General features: G+C 59.3%; 1 protein-coding gene across 1 annotated transcript in view; it reads right to left on the bottom strand.

Annotated features, from left to right (window-relative positions):
- ABLIM2 (actin binding LIM protein family member 2) overlaps nt 1-14990 on the bottom strand; it is a 147372-nt gene that overhangs the window by 14981 nt on the left and 117401 nt on the right. Inside the window, 1 exon segment of the mRNA XM_087864312.1 lies at nt 4744-4805. Within this exon segment, the coding sequence (XP_087720438.1) occupies nt 4744-4805 (62 nt within the window).

Consider the following 14990-nt stretch of genomic DNA (forward strand, 5'->3'; position numbering starts at 1 on the left):
GCAGGTGCTGAGCCCCTGTGTCTCTACCCCCAGCTCCCGTGCCTGGCATGTACGGTGCCAGGCAAGTGCTGCCACGGCCCGCAGTCCACGGAGCTGCTGGGAGAACACGGTCCCCACAGGCCCAGCCCCTGCTGCCGGGTCTCGCACCGGCTCGGTGCTCTGGGCCAGCACTCCTGGGATCGCGTGTGGGGTTTCAAGGCAGCCCTGCAGTCCCAGGGGAGAGTCGCGTGTCGCCCTGGACGGGGCGACCGGGAAAGCGTGGTGGGCACCACTTCTTAGGGTAGAGGAGTGACACGCGAGCAGGAATAATCCCGTGGAGTGTGCAGGCAGGGGACGAACCCAGAGAGCCCCGAGCCCAAAGTCCTCATTCCAAACAGGGGACACAAGGGTGGTGAGTTGGGCGAGCACGGAAGTGGACGGCTGGTGCCAGTTTCTAGTCAAAGATCTGGTGTTTTGTTCATCACAAATTTTCTTGCATTAACTTGGATTTTTAAAAAAACATTGCCTTAGAACATTATTTACTTTGATTACTGAGAATTCGGGCAAGTGCCTCACCCGCCTTACCTAGTCTCAGCCCTGGGACCCCGAGCCAGGCGCCCTCACCCCCACCCCCTCTCACGACCATCACAGAATAATTCTCCGTAGGGGTTTGCAAGACCAATTTCTGAGGCATTTTCTCAGGATGCCAAGAAGCACCCCCAGGCGCACCTGTCTGGTCTGGGAACCTCTTCCCGAGAAAGGCAGCAAACCTGCCCTCTGCTTGCCTTCTCCCGCCGGGCCATCTGTGATGCAGAAGAGAGATGCCTCCCCCTAGTGCCCACTGCCCTGCATCACAGGCCACGAACTCTCAGGCTACCACGGCCACCTCGGGCAGTTAGAGACCGCTTTCCTAGCAGCAAAACCAGCTTCCTCTGGTCCACCAGGCTCTGAGGCCGGACAGAGACTCCCGGGAGAGGGGGTAGGGCATCTTCCAGGTGGAGGGCGGCACCGGATCAGTGGAGAGCAGGACAAGAGCAGCCTACCCTTGGCCCACCAAGTGCCTGGGACCTTCAAGACCTCTCTGGGGCAAGGGAGCCTTGGGGTCACTCCTTAACACGTGGGGTGGCCAGGGGAGCTCCACAGGCCCACCCCCTGCTGATTCCCTTGCAGTTCTCAACAGAGGCCCTGGAGACTTTAAAAGCAACAGATTATTCACCTCTCCCATTGGTTTGGAGTTTTCTAGGCGCCAGCTACCCTCCAGACACATTCTACAACCTTGGCTGCGAGCCTAGGAGTGGGCATCATCATCACGGTCTTATAGACGAGGCTTGGAGAGGTTAAGGAACGAGCCCCAGATCATACAGCAAATACACAGAACTGCAAACATCTTCACCCCTGCGTTTTGCTTCTCAAAAATGATGCTTGAATTGTTAGTAGGAGGAATGAAACTGCGGCCATGCACGGCTCATTGCTACTGTCTTGCTAGGACTCATGTTGGAATATGTCACCTAGTGGCCACCGGTGTGGAAGTTGGAAGGGGTAGGAACTTGCTTTAATAACAGTCACTCTTGTGGGAGCCACGCTGTTGAGCTTACGAGACGCTTTCACGTTTTGACTGTTATTTGTCCTCCCCATGATCTTAAGAGGTAAGGATAATTCTTTTAAAGACAGGAGGTAGAGACTCGGGGAACATAAGTGACTTGCCCAAAGACATACACCCGCTGGTGGCAGAGCTGGGTTGTGAACTCGGGGCTCAGTGGGACACGTGGTCCTTCCAGCGCTACCGTTGGAAAACATCGGACATCTTCATTTTAAGGTTTTCCTTGTACACGGGCATTTTTGCAAACGCTTTATGGACATGTGAAAACCTGATTCAAAAGGTACAGATTTTTCTCATATACCGAGCAGATGGTTTGCCGTGTGCACTATTCAATTGCTCCCTATGCCTTTTATTATTTTTTTGTCCACTAGATCCGCATGTCTGATTCCAAATGCCATATTCAAATTGCCTCCCACCTTGTATTTTATGAGGGTCCCCGGCACCGCCGCGCTGCTTGGCGCACTTCAATGTACAAATGCTACATCTGCTGGAGGACGTGTGTCGTCACAAACACGTGTCCCCTCTTTATGTCACTACTATAATCTGGCAGCCTCTGTCTTCCAGCAGGAGGATTCCGTCTGTTCATATTTGCCATCAGGGTTTTTCTGTTGGTGGCCAGTGGTTGTTCTCTTAATAAGAGACCAGGGGGCACACGTTGGGAGCCACGCCACCTCGTCCACAGGAACGCCTGTGGCAGGGGGCTACTGTCTTACTTATTCCACAGAGAAGAGAGCATCTACCATGACTAGGCTCTCTGGCAGGCTGGTTAGCAGGACATTTTAACAAGCTCTGGGACTCAGGGTGGTGGCCCCTTGTGACAAATCCCTCTCAAAGCAAGAACTAGAAGCCTCTGTCTCCCCCGATGAACTGATCTCCTTCCTTCCATTGGATGAGAACTACACAGCCAGTCATGTTTGCCTTTTTGCCCTGCCTACCAGGAGGCTCAGACCTAAGCTTCAGTGCTTTGGCTCGTATAATGTTCTTTTGTTTCTGATATAGTTCTGATACATAATTTCTTTTAGAGCTTCCTCCTCCACTCCTTTGTGATTTGGGGTTTATGGGTGTCCAGGTTCAGTGCACCTCTGTTTTTACTTAGGGCCACCTAGAATCCTTTCCGGAAGTAGAGACACACCAAAAACAAACTAACAAGTGGCCACAGACAGTAGTGGGTGACCACATCCAGGTGCTGAGCCTGGCAATGCCGTAAAAGGCTGGTCATTCAAAAGCTCAATTATCTGGTCTTCCCACTGAGAAATAGGCATGAAATTACATACAAGTCTGAGAAAGTCTGAAAAAACAGGAAAGAACCTTTGCAGGGAAAAAGAACCCCCAAGCAAAGTCACCAACGCTAGTCACCAATCTCCCACATAAGCCATGTGAAAAGCTGAAGATCTTCCCGCAAGGATGCACCCGCCTTTATCAACCCCCACATCTGCGGGACGCACAGGCTCCCCCTCCTTCGAGGCCAGCAGGAGAAACACTCACAGAGGCTTAGCTCTCGACTCGGTAAAGCTCCAGCCTCTGGTCTCACTAGTTGTGGGAGAGGGAGTGAAGTCCGCGTCCATGCTGGAATGTCTGGATCAGCTGTTCCCAGCTCTTTCGGGGGTGGGGCATGTGGAGACTGTGGCCCTCTCTGCAGGTGCCAGGGGCATCGAGCCAAGTCATTCCAGCATGAACCAAGGAGGGCATCTCCCCAGAGGATGTGTGGTCCGGGCACCAATGATGCAAGGCTAGACATGCCGAGCATTCCTTCTTTAATTTCCTTCTACATATTGAGGGACAGGCCCAGGACTTGGCTGGAGGGGTGGAACACCACCGCCCTCGTGGGCCGCTGAGTCACAGAACAGCTGTTCCAGGTGTGCAGAGAACATTCTGGATGGTTTCCCCACCACCCTCAGGAGCCCTAACCCTGAGACCAAGGATTGACATTTCCTGGTGCTGTGGGGGTCCTCCGCCCCCCACCTGTCCCCCCGTGCCTGCCCCGATGTCCACTGAAGATGAAGGGTGGAGAAATCCTTAGGAGACAATCGAGAGAAGCATGTGGCATGCGCGCCCTGACTTGGCCCGTTCCAGAGCGTGAGGTGCGGTTAGTGGGAAGGGGGCTTTGCTAGAGAAAACCATGCAGAGGTGCCGGGGCCCAGGCTGGACACTGCAGTGGGTCGGACAGGGCCCGAGGAAGACACAGATGGCCAAGAAAACGCCTGCATCGTCCCTGTTCTTGGATGTGTCCCTGCGGCCAGGGCCCTGGGTGCGAGGTGTGCCCTGGGGGCCGGAGGAGGCTGTCCCGGGCGTTCCACGCTTATGCCGAGACCTCTGCCGTGCAACACGCGGGGACTCGACTGCTGAGCGCCTGCTCTGGTGGAATGACTCGCCCCGGTTTTGGACAAATGCCCTCAGACAGCGGAGAGGCTGCGGAGACGGGGTGTCCCGGGACTGTGTGTGTTGGGGGGTCCTCTGGTGCCATCACACACGCCCCACCCCAGGGGTCCTCACTGGGGACTCATGAAGCTGTGGGAACAGCGACAAAAAGGAACCCAGCCCCTCCATGGGGACAAGCCAGGCCCCAAACTCTCCAGGCTCCCAGTCCAATGTCCCGGATGGGAAGACGGGAAGGGGAAGGCCCCCCAGTCTTTAGCTGGGAGCAGCCAGGGAAACCAGCTACGGAGTGTGGGATCCGGGAATAATTACAGGTGCAAACGGCAGCATCAGGGGCGACGGTAACAGTCACAGATGTTAAAGGCACCACTCGTGGTGACGGTCGTGAGGGCCGTGACAGGGAGGGGCTGATGCAGTCCAGGAAAGAAGCGAACCGTGGTGCCCCTTGCTCGCCAGCTAGCTGACCCCTTAAGCCCCTTATTAGGCTCCAGGTCACAGAAGAAGGATGTGGCTCAGGAGGGGCCTCAGGGGTTCAGAATATTCTGCGTGGGCCCTGTCTCCCTCTCCGCACCGCACTGAGGTCTCCTTGGGAGCCGGGGGCCGGGGTTAGATGGGAGGAAGGGAGGGGGTCCCTGTTCTGGCCTGACCCTGGTCCGCAGGGCAGCAGGCAGAGGCGGTGGGTGAGCGGGGTCCCCGGGCCCCTCCTTCCGGCCGTGTGGGCACCACGCTCAGGCTCACAGCACGTGATGGTTAGTATACGATGAGCCAGGGAGGGGTCGAGTACCTACCCGGTGGTCCAAGCCATTCTTTCCGTGTCCTGGGAGAGGGTCAGATTTGGAATAGGGGAATCCTGAAACAGACACAGCACAGCTCTGTCACGCACGCACGGAGGCCGGGTCCCGGCCAGAGGGGCTGGGCTCGTGACACCCAGAAGGGCCCCCGAATCACGCCCTGCCTCCATCATGACCTCCATCCCCAGGGTGCTGGCTGAGGAAGAAGCCGGCAAGGGCGTGATGTCCCTGAGTCCGCTTAGGACACCAGGAACACCGCGGCACCCTCTTGCCAACCCTGGCCCGGTGGGCACCTGTGTTCTCTGACAGCCTGAGGCCTTGGCATCGTCTGTCACCCAGGCCAAGCCCCTCATCCGGCAGCCAGGAGAGCTGGGGACAGGGGCGGGAGGGAATCCCCGTGGGGGGTGGGGCTGTGCCATCCTGAACCAGGGGCAGCACACAGGGGCTGCCACCAAGCAAAGGCCGCGTGGGAACTATTTTATTTTTTTTAAAAGATCTTGAGCTATTTGCCGTTGGGGGATTTCACATTAAAATCCTAATTTCCGGCTTCTCTTGAAACAAAAAAGGGCTGGTCTGAGACCCTGGGAATCCCACAGCTGAGCCAGCTGTCCCGCTCACGCCACTGTCTGCCCCGCGTGGGCCCCGGGCTTGGACTCTCCGTTAACCTCTGTGACGTGTCCGGGGACAGGGGTGCGGAGGCACTCCGCTACGTCCTTCTGGCTCAGGGGGAGGACACACGGCAGAGCCCAGCCCCCTGGAGGAGAAGGACCCCCCCACCCTGGGGGGAGCTCCGGGGGTCCTTGCTCCCAGCACTGGGCTGGCCCCCAGCGGCTCAGGCGCCGCCACCCCGAGCCAAATGCCAGCGCCCACCACGGGAGCCACGGGGCTGCTAGTCAGGGTGCAGCGGGCGGCGGTCACATGTCCTGGTGTTCACAAGGCCGCGTGTGTCCGTGGGACCAAGGACGGAGTCTCCATGTGGGCGGGTGCACAGAACTGTCTGCCCCCCACTCCAGGAGGGCCTTGCTTCTGAGCAAAGGACGCCCATCCAGATACCTCTCATCTCAGGGGTCCTCACGAACTCTGGGGACGGAGAAGACGCTCTGCACCGCTCATGTGTGGACCCGGGAAAGCCTGTCGGTGATGTCTCAGCCGGGGAACCTATCCTGGGCACTTGTTTGCCCCCACGTGGCCTGTCGGAAGGTCCCGGATGTGGGCCAGAAAGGGCCTTTTGCCACATCGAGGTCAGGGTTCTCAAACTTCTTTTAACAAAGGCACCCTCTTGCCGCGTGAGATGTTATGCGAACTCCGATGTACGGAACGGGGGGCAGTGGAGCTGGACAGAAGAGGGGCGAGGGGCCAGACCAGCCACCCCTGTTCCTCCCAGCCTCGCCCATGCCTCCTCCAGGTCAACGACTAGCCTCCCACTCTGCAGAGGGGGAGTCGAGGCCCGGAGTCGGGCGGCCTGCCCAAGGTCACCCAGCCCCAGGGTGCCAGACGAGTACCCCTGACTCACAGTCCTGCGGTCCCTCCTAATTTACACACAGAGCCAGGCACAGTCGGGGACGTGAGGCTGTGGGGTCGAGGATCTGAGGAACCCTCCGCAGAGACACAGGAGCTCCTGCTCGACCAAAGGTGCTGCAGCACGGGTTCTCAAAGTGGGGTCCCTGGCTGGCGGCACCCGCTCATCGGGAGCTGGTCGGAGAGGCAGATTCTCGGGCCCGCCCTGACCTGCTGCATCGGAATCCCGGGCTGGGCTCCAGTGAGCCGTGGTATGCAAATCCTGCAGGGCAGTCTGATGCACGCGAAGGGTTGGGGCCTCGAGCACAGCAGTGCCCTCACCTGTGTCCTGCGCCTGGAGGCCCTGCTGGCGCCCGGACAGCTGTCACAGGGCCCCGGGCTCAGGCTGCCACCTGCGGTCTCCGCATCTGACCGCTTCGCACGAAGTGCACAGACCCTGCTCCACGAAGGTCACCCTGTTCTCCTGACTTTCCAACGACAGTGGTCCTGTCTCTCTTCTACCTACCTTGAGCGCCCACATCGCATAATGTCACAGATTCTTCTTCAGCCGTCAGACAGGATTTCAGAACCTCGTGGAAAGAAGAGGCGATGATATTCGCATTGTTTTTACCTCTTCGGATGGCCTCTCTGCTCCGAGGCCCCTAGTCTTCTCTTACCATGCCCTTTCTGCTTGGACACCTGCCTCCCACGATTCTTTAAACTTCTGCTCGTGAAAAATGCTTAGTGTTGAGAATTTCTTCCTTTCCCATTCATTCCCGTAGGACAGGCTCCCCCAGTGCAGAATTCGCATTGACAGCAACCATGCCTCGGCACACGGAAAGCACCCCCTTCCCGCTGGCCCCGTGGTTTCTGCGGAGAAACCCGCTGTCTACAGGGAGGCCGTCTTCTGTTGCAGCTGCTTTCAAGGTCCGCCATCCCCTGTCTTCAGATTTTCACAGTTCAATTATCATCATAACTGGTTTTGACGTGAACTCCTTTGGACTTGTCCTGTTTGGGGTTCTCGCAGTTTCCTGGACCTGTAGGTGTAGGACTCAGGCCACCTTTGGGAAGTGTCACCCGTACCTTTGAGTGCTTTGTCCAGCCCACTCTGTTCTCTGCTTCCGGAACTCCAACGCGACAGATGTTGTCCCACCGATTTCCGAGGCTCCGTTCATCTTTTTCCCGCTGTTTTCTCTCTGTGGCTCGGACTGGGTCATTTCTGCGGCCCCAGCTACGAGATCGCCGACTCTGCCGTGTTTGCTACGCTGTTTCTGGATCCATCTGGTGAATTTTTTTTTTTTTAAGATTTTATTTATTTATGTGACAGAGACAGCCAGCGAGAGAGGGAACACAGCAGGGGAGTGGGAGAGGAAGAAGCAGGCTCCCAGCAGAGGAGCCCGATGTGGGACTCGATCCCGGAATGCCGGGATCACGCCCTGAGCCAAAGGCAGACGCTTAACCACTGAGCCATCCAGGCGCCCCCCCCTCCCCGGTCTGGTGAATTTTTAATTTTGGTTATTTTATCTTTCAGGTCTGTAGTTTCCATTTGACTCTCTTTTTTGGGGGTAATGTGCATTTCTTTGGTGAGACTTCCTTTCTTCATTTTTGGGTATTTGTTTGCTGAAGCATTTTTTGGGTGGCTGCCCTAAGCATCCTTGTCCAGGAACGCCGACATCTGGTTCTTGTCAGTGTTGTATCTGTCGCTTGTCTTTGCCGATTCAAATTGGTATCTTCACGGCTCTCTGTTGTCTCCCGGACATTTTGGACGTGACATGGGGGGCAGCAGACCCTGGTGGAGCCTTCCATCGAAGCGGCTGCGGCTTGCTCGGGTGCGGCGGGTGCATGGGGCCTGGTGTGTACGGCCCACGGTCTGACGACAGGCTGGTTTTCAGAACGCTCGCCACCGTGCTCTTCTGGGCTGCCGAGTCCAGCTGGGGCTCCCGGGACCGCCTGTGGGGCTGAAACGAGCTTCCCCGGTTGCTCTGTGCCCCGAGGTGGGGGTGGGAGACACCGGCTGCCGTGGAGAGGGTCTCCTGGGCCCACCCTCCAGGTGGCCAGGTCCCAGTGGGCTTCCTGCTTCCTATCTGCTGGTACGGAAGATGCCTACCCGGCCGCCTGGTGCACTGCATGGGAGGTGGGAGACGGGGTCCTGTGTCTTCCCTCAAGTCCTGGGCTCCCTAGCCAGTCCACTTCCTCTTTCCACCCGGGAGATTTCTGCGATTTGTCTGCTGTATTGTTTCGGGGGTGGGGTTATACTTAGTGGGGATGAGCAAGGAGAGAAGAGGCTCCACACTCTCCCCTCCCCTCCCCCCGGCTGCCAAGCTGACCCATCAAACTTGGCCTCTCTGGGGCTGGGATGAGCCATCAGATTTTAAAGGTCCCGGTGACCCCCTGTGCAGCTAGGGTTGAGAGCCACTGGCTTAAAAATCCCTTTGCACACTCAGAGACCCTAGCTGACCCTCGTAGGCCTGTGCATTACACAAGACCTCCTTCTACAGGTAAGGAAGCCGAGGCCCGTGAGAGGAATGGCCCCCACAAGGTCAATGCCTGCTCAGGAAGAGGATAAAACGAGAGCCCAGGACGTCTGGCTTCCGGAACCAGGGATCCCACCTATGCCGGCAGCTCCGTGCCCATGTGGGTTCGCAGGTGCGGGCGTCTTCTGGGCACCTGTGTGTCAGGCGGCCGTGAGAGTGTGTGCTGCGCGTGCATGAGAGAGAAGGCAGGTCTGCTGGGCCTGGGACGAGGCGGCAGCTGGGTAATCGTGAGTCTCCTTAGCCCTGTACGTGCTGCACACCCAGCCACCCCCATGTCCGTACTCGGTGCACACCGGCTCCCCTGCCACCTCCTCTCAGAAGCCCACCGGTGGCAGCCTTGTGCTCGGCATTCTGAGCGCAGTCTCCTTGGGTCTGTACCTCTTCTGGGCTGGCTCGTCAGAGGTCAGGGTAGCTGCTGGATGTACAAGCTGAGGCCCAGATGCAGCTAGAGACCAGCAGCTCGTCCCCGCCTCCAGGGATGCTCTGTGCACAGCTGATCAGCAGGGCCCTTCCCTGGGCAGATCGTCCACCAGCGCCCGGATAGGGAATTTCGCAGCCACATGGCCCTGCAGAGGATTGGGTCCAGGAGGGGCCGGAACTGCCTTCAGCCCCAAGTGACTACGAGAAGGATGCTCTCGGGTGACCCAAGCTCCAGGCTTCTGGAAGTAAGCGAGACGGGCTCACCGCAGCCAGGCCCGTGGACTGCCGTGCTCTGCCGCGACATCCCTCAAGGCTCAGGAGATAGGATGCCCAAGTGCTCGCAGAAAGAACTGGCTGGCCATGCCCTCCCCAGGAGTCCCTGCACCAGGTGACCTAACCACCTGCTGAATGCCGGGGTGCCCCCCTCACCTTGGCCCACTCCCCTAGCCCTGGCTCTCTCCCTCCCTGGTGGCTCCTCTGGGTTCCCTCCTGCCCCAACAAGACAGCACCTTGCCCACCTGCTTGCCCACCTGCTCGCTCTTTCCCCTTTCCTCCAGAGTTTGGCAGAGACTGGAAACAGGAGGAAGAGGACCCAGAGTGAGCTGGGAATGGACCCGGAGAATCACACCTTCTTTGGGCCTCAGACGCTTTGAAGAAAGTAATGCAAGCTCAGGAACATGTTTATCAGGCAGAAAGTCCCGGGTCTCAGTTACCCACTCGCATCTGGGAGCTGAGGACCTGCAGGGACCCTGCTCCTCGCCTGTCAGTTCAGCTGCAGGCAGCTCAGCCTGGATGTCCAGTCTCCCACTCCACGTGAAGACCCAGCCTGTACTCTCCTTATCTCTGAATGAAGCTGCCTCCATCTACCTGAGCCGAACTACCCCCATGCCATTCCTGATTCTGCCCCCCCCATTCCCCTCCATCTGCTCACACGTGGTCCTGCCATTCAGACCACTCAAGGGGTCTCCTCGGCACTTAGGTGGACGCCCCAATCCCTTGTGCTTAGCCCAGCAGCCTCCAGTCCATCCTTGGTGAAGCTGCCCATCCTTCTTTTAAAATATGCAGAACGGATCACCTCACCTGCCCGCTCACAGCCCTACATCGCTGACCTGCCGCCCAGCAGACAGAGTGGCATCGTAGCATCATATGCCGACCAGCTGGGTCCGGGCAAGTCCCTCTTCTGCCACCCCACTTGCTTCCTGTTTCCCAAATGGCCACACTGCTTCTTGCCTTGGCATGCCTGGACATGCTGTTTGTGCTGCTTAGAACATCTCCCGAGGGGAGCCTGGGTGGCACAGCGGTTAAGCGTCTGCCTTCGGCTCAGGGCGTGATCCCGGCATTATGGGATCGAGTCCCACATCAGGCTCCTCCGCTATGAGCCTGCTTCTTTCTCTCCCACTCCCCCTGCTGTGTTCCCTCTCTCGCTGGCTGTCTCTATCTCTGTCAAATAAATAAAATCTTTAAAAAAAAAAAACCAAAACATCTCCCGAGGACACCTCCCCCTAGCAGCCCCCTAGGATGCCCCCCAAGGACGACCCCTAGGACACCCTTCCAAGACACTGTCCCCCATCCTGGATGATAGCAATCGCTTCCTATGGTCTTTCGTGCCCCCACTCAGGCCTGTCGAAACCTACATCAGATGAGGTCAGGGCTCTGCCGGGATCCCTCCATTCAGAAGCCAGGCTGGAGTCCTCCCCAGGTGACCGAGTCCTCCATGACCCTGTGCATCGTCACCTTCACCCCTACCGCGCAGCCCCTCGCCATCCTGCACCCCCACCAGGCTTCCCCTGAGCAGCCTCAGTGTTCGAGCCTACACCCCCGTCGAGTCTTGCTCAGATCCAGTCTCCCTGCCCTGACCGTACTGAACACTGCCCCCAGCACCTCCTGGGCTCCTTACCTGAGGGGCATTGACGCACACTTCCTAACTTTGTTGTGATCTCAGCCCCCACCCCACTAGCCTGCTGGCCTCTCCGGGCAGGGATGTCGTCCCCTGCTCAACCCCGGCACCCGCAACAGTGCGGTAACACAGCAGGCGCTCGGGGAGTATCTGGTGAGTGTGGGGCCTTGTCCTGCCTGTCGCGAACGAGGAGATGGTACTGACGTGCTGCTTCAGTCCTGGTGTCTGTGGGTTCTACCCCTCGGGGCCGCGGGGCAGACCTAAGCCAGGCGCGTGGCCGCCACCGGGTATTCTCACGAGATCGGCACACAGCCAATCACGGTGCCTCGTTCTTTCACTCGTGGACTAGGAAATGTGGGAATGATTTTTGTCACCCCCCCGAGGACTGACAAGGGACGGGCCGTTTGTGACCAAGCCTCATGCCCCGCGAGCGCTGGGAGGCAGCTAGGGCCGCAATCCCGAGCCTGGCCCTGGGCCAGACCCCCAGCAGTGTTGGGCAGCAGGTGGAGACAAGCATGTCCCATCAAACACAAGACTCCACAGGGAGGGACACAGAAGGTGACGCAAAAGCCAAAGCCACGGGACCACCATCTGTGCTGCCTCAGTTTCCAACCCTCCTCCAGCCCTCTCATGTGCTGGAGCCTGAGGAATGCCCTGCATCTTTGGAAGCCCTGGGCTTTTTCTAGGGGTCACTGAGTCCTCTGGGCAGGGTCCCCAGCCAGCTGGACCTTTGTCTTCTGGGGGAGGGGCCCTACATCACCTCGTGTTCTTGTGGGGACAGTGAGTCTCATCCTGGAAGGCTCAGACCCTCTCTGCATAACAAAAACTCAAGGTCACCCCTTCCCTGTGCAGAAATCAGGCTTGCTGGTCACTGAGCACGTTACGCACAGTCCTAATAAGGCGCAAGTGCGGGACAAAGAGAGTCACAGTCGTCCGATCCGACGTGCGTGTCAGTGAGGCCCTCTTCGGAGGACGATGTCACCACAGCGGCTCATGGCCGCTGCTCAATCATCTGCCCGTCCGCTGGGGCAGGGGGACTGGGCCACACTCACCTCTGGCTCTCCGCTGCCTAGCACTGTGCCAGGCACATAGTAGGTGCTCAATATATGTGTGGTGGAGGGATGGATGAATGACCGAATGATGAGCCCAGGCCCGCGTGAGATGTGCCGATGGGGTCATGAACGGGATGAGTCGCGCCCCCGCCCCATCGGCCCACGGAGGCCCCGGGCGGGCGGTGGTGGGCTGCACGGTGCTCGCTCCCGTTGGAGTCTCTGCCTCTCTCAGCTCCCTGCACGCTTCTCCAGGGGCAGGGGCGGCTCTTGTCTTCTCGGCGCCCCCTTGGCGCCCCACACAGCGTCTGGCACAGAGTGGGCGCTCAATAAATACCCGTTGAATTTAATGCATCTCAATTCAACAAACATTTATTGAGCGCCCACTGTGTGCAGTGTCACAGTCCTACCCTCCTTGGGCGCGCTACAGATGGTGTCCCGGGGTGCAGGTGGGGGAGTGCCTTGCCGCGTGCAAATGCTCTGCTCAGTAGCAGTCGTTTCCAAATGGAACTGGTGTGCGTGGGCACACGGTGGGAGCTCCTCGGGGAGAGTGAAAGGAGCCCCGAGGAAAGAGGGTGCGTAACCCTCAGTTTAGGAGCCCTGCCCGTCCCGCCCCGGGTTTTCGACAGGCCAGCACGCAGCAAGGCACGCGTGATGTAGGCGTGAGCAGTAGCTGGGTCCCGGCTGCTAGTCCCACGCACGCGGGTGCACCAGGCAAGGTCTTCAGGACAGAGGTAACGGCACAGCGGCAATGGCTGCACGGTGGGTTCCCCCTCAGAGGAACCAACATGGGAACAGCGTAGAAAGCGGAGGAATGACAGGACTGTCATAATCGTCATAAGCAAGCTCCGTGAAGGGGAAGGCCGCATGCGCACACGCACACACACGCACACACACGCACACACACGCACACACGTGTGTGCGCACACACTCGTTTGCACTATGGAGGAATCTCCCCCGTTAGAATGTGGATTCTGGCAGGTGAGGCGTTTCTTGCCAGACAGGTGCGCCCTGGGGAGAAGCACCGGGACCCCCACTGTGGCTGCGCGTGCCGCTAGTGACAGGGAGACAACAGCGAGGGCGAGGGGACGGAGCCGAAACAAGACCTTGCAGGTGTGTGACTGGCCAGTCAAAACAGCACGCACAGCCTGGGGGCCTCGTGGGGGGTCTCCCGCCTACGGGGCTCCTGGGATGGCCCTGGGCACCTGGTCCCAGCACGTGCAGGCGAGGAGGCTGTGCACTGGGGCAAAGACAGCACACACAGGCGACAGGGCAGGTCAGCGGCACGGAGGGGGCCCGCGGCCAGGCTTCTCCCCACGTGGTGCCCCCCGCAGGTGGGCTGCAGATATAAGTAGGGATCCCTGGGTCAGCGGGAGGTGGGGGGGCCTAGCACCACCCAGCAAGGGGAGGACGGGAAGCCATAAAAGGCCACCCTGAGGTCCTCAGACACTCTCTTCCTGAGAGTTCCTGGGCCCCATGGGTAACATGACGATGCCCCAGGTCTGGGACAGCTGCCCAGGAGCTGCGGGGCTGGTGCGACACAAGCCCGCCGCCCTCCAAAACAACTGCCATCAGGAAAGAGGGACACGGAGCAGCAAGGCCACGGTCACGTCCTGCAGCGCCCGGAGCAGTGGGTGCCTGGGAGCAGAGAAGGACGGGGGGCCGGACGGCAGCTGCCTGGCAGGTCCGCCTGTGACCAGTCCTGGACCCGCACCCGCCTGCGTCCTCCCCGCACCTGCCGCAGGAGGGGTGCTGCACCGTGGACGAGTCACTCGGGGGACTGTTCTGGCGGGGTCTTCCTGCAGTGGCACCCACCCCGTGTGCCGGCCCAGAGAGCCCCACGTTCAGAGTGCTGCTCCCCCGGCGGGGCCGAGGCACAGGGGCTCACGAAGTCGGCTTGCAAACATTGAACATGAAACAGCGCCCCTCTGCTTTGCTCCAAGCTCTTCTTCCCCAACGGCAAGGCCCGGCCGCCCCTCCTCTTCCCACCGAGCGCGCCCGTGTGTGCGACCGGTTCCAGTTCTTAGTCGCGAGCATGAGGGTGACAATGGTCGTCTGTTTGCTGAGCACCTACTATGGGCAGGCAGAGTGCTGGCCGCACACACGTGTCACCACCTCTGTCTCTACGGACCCGGCTGGGCGGACTGGCGGAGCTGAGGCCTGGCGGCGGGACGCGTCCCATCAGGGTGAGCCCGGATTTGAGCTCGGGCCTGTCTCACGGCCACACCAGCCTCTGCGCTCCGCCTTCTCGCACCCCTGTCCGCCCTCCACGTCCCAGCTCAGCCTCACGCGTGCCCACAGGAAACCACCTGCTGGGACCCAAAGACGATGTCCGGGTCTCCTGAGGGCATCACACCGTTGCGGGCTGTGCTTTTCCCCTATAATGTGCAATTCTAAGCACTATGTGGAGCATTGCCCTACATCTGAAAATCCCTCCTAATTCAGCCCTTCTGACCCCCAGAGTCAGGCAGCGGTCCCTTGTCCCCATACTCCCTGTGGACGGGATGTCCCCGCTCCCCGGAGCCTGGCCCAGGCTGAGTGCCGGGTGGCTGTGCCTGTCATCGACTCCCAGTCTGGACTCACCCGCCTGGACCATGCTTACATCTGCTCTGGAGGGAAACGGGCCCCCCGCTTTCCAGCCTGGCAGCCCGGGAGACCTTCTTTGCAATAGAACCCAGGAGCCCTATTTGGCTTTCTGGGCTCTCGGCAGCTCTGGAGCATTCTGGGTGACACATTGGCATGCCCACGAGTAGCACTCGAGCTAACCACATCCGGGGGAACTCAAACAGAAAGGGTCTGCTCTCCTACCTGTTTGCTCCTTAGATTTCTTAACAAGCAAGGCTGGGG

This window comes from Ursus americanus, chromosome 8 (genome assembly GCF_024610735.1).
Source record: "Ursus americanus isolate L20-20 chromosome 8, mUrsAme1.1.p, whole genome shotgun sequence".
NCBI lineage: Eukaryota > Metazoa > Chordata > Mammalia > Carnivora > Ursidae > Ursus > Ursus americanus.